The sequence below is a fragment of the Sinocyclocheilus anshuiensis genome, unplaced genomic scaffold (genome assembly GCF_001515605.1).
Source record: "Sinocyclocheilus anshuiensis isolate Anshui unplaced genomic scaffold, SAMN03320099.WGS_v1.1 scaffold1425, whole genome shotgun sequence".
NCBI lineage: Eukaryota > Metazoa > Chordata > Actinopteri > Cypriniformes > Cyprinidae > Sinocyclocheilus > Sinocyclocheilus anshuiensis.
Genome location: NW_015551044.1, coordinates 812,578 through 816,643, shown reverse-complemented (window position 1 = coordinate 816,643; position 4,066 = coordinate 812,578). Strand labels below are relative to the sequence as shown.

The window sequence follows — 4,066 nt, the reverse complement described above, 5'->3', positions numbered from 1 at the left end:
GCACTGATGTGGTTGTTAATGAACAGTAAACTTGCTCTTAAACCATGTTTGGAGTGGCTTTATCTGTCTTAGCCGGACGCAACATGACACAATAACAGCCTGTGATGTATATTTTATGTTTAATATACAACTGATAGGATTTGGACCAATGAGATTCCACTGTGGGTTGGGCTACTCTGCAGAAATAGAAATTGTAGAAATAGAACATCTAATTTGTTGCTTTATAGAGTGCATTTGAGCCCACCCACTTTTTCAATGGCATTAGTTCCAGAATTATTTTTCGCATTAATTTTTCCCATAGGGATTTTTTCTTCTTTAAAGCCGGTAAAGCCGGACGTTCATGCGGGTTGCCAGATTTTGGACACCTAACAGGAACGAGCACAACTGACAATGGTAGGCAAGGAGCCTTACACTGTAAGTTGATGAGTTGATTTATCCGCGTTTTAATATGCCTCTTTTCAGAGATTTTAGATGGATGCCAAGGCTTTTTATGTCGGGTAGATTCTGCTATATCTGACCCAATTTGTTTGCTGGCTTCCATGGCTGGAACATGCTATGTTTTCTGCCAACTGGCAACCCGGGATGTTGAGATACAATTGGGTAAACATGCAGTGGGCGGAGTCACACAGACCAAAACAAAAACAGACATTCTGACAAGGAACGCACATTTCAAAGTAGAATAACTGGCAGTAGCATTGTTTTTCAGAGAAACACGTGAGCTTAGCATGTTTATAACATTATGGTATTTTTGTTTTAGTAGTCAAAAAATGACATGCAGCATCTTTAAACATGATTATTTTAGAAATAAGTTGAATTAATGTGAACAGATGGCTTCAACAAAAGCATTTACCATCGATTAATAACCTCAGCACTCACAACAAGTCTGTCTTAAAAGGTTTACCATTAAAAATCAATTTCCTATGGAGAAAATGAATGAATTTTTACTTCCAGAACCCGATTGTTGCGCTTTATTGCATCGTGCCTGGTTTGGCACCTCCTCACAAAGTTTAAAACGTGATATCTGCTCTGATACACAAATACGACACCATCACGGAAAATCACCAAACAGGAAACACGTATCATTTTGCAACTGTCCCGACACGATATTGTAAAAACACATAGTAATATAACGCCTGGCCTTTAAGGCCGTGATTTGCGCACATAAGTCTGAGTTCCGTAGCGCCAGTGAATGGGAGGAGCTCTACAAAACGGACCAATCAGATTGCAGAGACGCTTGGCGGTTTCACCTGCAGGGGCCCGTGTGCACGTGCACGATGCCGCGAGCATGCATATGCATGAAGTTGAAGATCTCATACGGCATGGCGTGGAAACCGGGGCGGGGCTTGACGTTGTCATAGTAGTGGTGCGTTATGAAGATTCCGGAGGGGTTCATGGGAAATGCCCAGAAGCCGTAGAGATGCACTTCTTCGCATAACTCCATGGCGGCGGTGACCAGCATCAGGCCGCTGCTGAGGCGTTTGGCGCGGACGCCCTGCACGGCCCAGAAGCGCTGCACGTTCAGCAGGTACTGCGGGTGGAAGAAGAACACGCCGCGGGACGACTCAAAGTCATCCAGCATGTACTTCACGCGGAACGACACGTCGGTGTTCCGTGTGTTATAGAACGCCGGCAAAACCACCGAGGAGTTCTTGTAATTCTGCAGAACGTCGTAAAATGGCTTTCTCCATTTCTCCAACTTTTGAAACCTGGTCCAAATAGAGAGAGAAAACTAGTGTCTCAATGGTTGTGTTACAGGAACGCAAACTGTATGCATGCAAAATGATTTCATTAGCATTCATAGGCATTTTCGCATAAAATATATATAATATTTTCATTAAAATGCTAATTCTGTAATAATAATAATATTAATAAAAACATTATTGTATTAAAAATATTTTAATTTATTATATAATTATTTATTATTATTATTATTATTACTACTACTAATATAACTTAATATGTGAATTCATAGATTAATATATAAAAAATAACATTTATTATAATTATTCATATTATTATATTAATATAAAATTAATAATTAATAAATTCATTTAAATGTTGCTTAAATAAAATGAAGCTTTTTAGAATATTATTTATTAGTTTTTATTATTAGAATTTCTTTTAAATTACCCTTATTTTAACACATTTTCACAGCAAACTCTCAAGATACATATGTATTAATTCAATCATAAAGTATTTATATTCATCATGGTAGTATTTGTTGTGTTACCTGTAAGTTATGAGCATTGTTTTGCTAGCTGATTTTTTAAAAATATAAATAAATAAATATCACAGTACGATTATTATATTAGAATAACAAGAATCATCAGGATATAATGAGAATTATTTAAATAAATTAAAAGGGTAAATATTGGCAACAAACAAACAATAAATAAATAAGAATTAATGAATGAAGATTAGAATTTTTTAAATATAACCTGGACATGTTTTTGTGAAATTCACCCAGACACTGGTATTTACAATATGAGCAATCCTATAATAATAATTTGTAACATTTGTGTGTGTGTTTACCTCTCAGTTATAATGCTGGGATTTACTGTAACAAGATCAGTCTTAGATCCCACATCTTCACTGTACATATCTGAGATGGGAGGAATATTACATCTGAAAGAGATTTGACATGTCGTTCAGCAGATGCCTCTATATATTCCCATAATGTCTAAACAAACCAACACAAACAACAGTATTTTACCGGAAGACAAAGTCAGCTGCGTCGATCTCTCGTCCACACTTGCTGTTTTTGATGATGCCGCCGTTCCCAATAACAGCACATTTCTTAAACTGGGATTTGGAATAGGGCATGTCCTGCAGTCAGAGCACAGAATACATTCAGAAACAGGACAGGAGCAACCCAAATGGGATTACAGGGATGATTGCTTGGAGATGGTTGCTTGGCAACTGTTGCAGGCATAGGGTTTCTAGGGTGTGATCACTGCTGAGGTTGCTAGGTAACGGCTGTCTTGATACTTAAAGCCTTTATGCACTATAAAGTTTTTGGCCTAAAAAATAATTTGGCCTCAAACCTAGAGATTAGAATAGAATAGAATAGAATACAGGGTATTTTATTAGAATTATTCCGAAATCAACTTCTATTATATTGGAATAATGCATTTATACTAAAAAAAGGAAATATAATATAATACAATTTAATATATAATATAAATAATATAATTTGGCCACAAATCTAAAGATAATACTATAATATAATATAATATAATATAATAATGAATATAATATAATATAATACACATATTATATATTATATATTTTATTATTAATAGATAGGATATTTTATTAGAATTATTCAGAAATCTACTTCTATTATATTGGAATATTATTCAGAAATCTACTTCTGTTATATTGGCTTAATGTACTTCTACTAAAAAAGGAAATATAATATAATACAATTTAATATATAATATAAATAATATAATTTGTCATCAAACCTAAAAAATTCAATAAGAATCGTATGTGAATCAAATGTATTAACTAATATTTCTACAGTTCTAGAATATTATAAATTCTGTCTAGATAGAATATTATGTCATTTTTAATTAGAATTTATACAGAAATCTACTTCTACATTGGAATAATGTATTTCTACTAAAAAAGGAAATAATATAATACAACACAATTTAATATATAATATAAATAATATAATTTGGCCACAAACCTAAAGATTATTCATTTTAATATAATATAATATAATATAATTTGGCATCAAACCTAAAGAATCAAATAAGAATCTTATGTAAATGAAATGGATTAACTAACATTTCTACAGGTCTAGAATATTATGAATTAGAATTTATTCAGAAATGTACTTCTATTACATTGGAATAATGTATTGCTACTAAAAAAAGGAAATATTTTAAAGGCGTTAAAGTTTAATCTAAAAGATTTTCTTTTTGATCTCCTAAATGGCCATTTTATCCTCTAAATGATCCTACAACAAGGAATCTATTTAGAACATTCCAATTCGAATCGGTTCTAAATGATGATCAAAATTCCAATAGGAATCATCTTCGCAGTTTCATCTGCTCTT

At 33.1% G+C, this 4,066-nt stretch overlaps 1 protein-coding gene across 4 annotated transcripts in view; it reads right to left on the bottom strand.

Annotated features, from left to right (window-relative positions):
* Window positions 1-326: 326 nt before the first annotated feature.
* The window catches only part of st8sia5 (ST8 alpha-N-acetyl-neuraminide alpha-2,8-sialyltransferase 5), a 16,564-nt gene continuing 12,824 nt past the window's right edge, over window positions 327-4,066 (bottom strand). For all 4 annotated transcript variants that reach the window (XM_016451220.1, XM_016451222.1, XM_016451223.1 and 1 more), the window contains 3 exons: window positions 2,714-2,826; window positions 2,533-2,625; window positions 327-1,706 (listed from right to left, as the gene is read on the bottom strand). In XM_016451220.1, coding sequence (XP_016306706.1) covers window positions 1,244-1,706; window positions 2,533-2,625; window positions 2,714-2,826 — 669 coding nt within the window. In that variant the 3' untranslated portion in view covers window positions 327-1,243. The remainder of the gene's footprint in view (window positions 1,707-2,532; window positions 2,626-2,713; window positions 2,827-4,066) is intronic.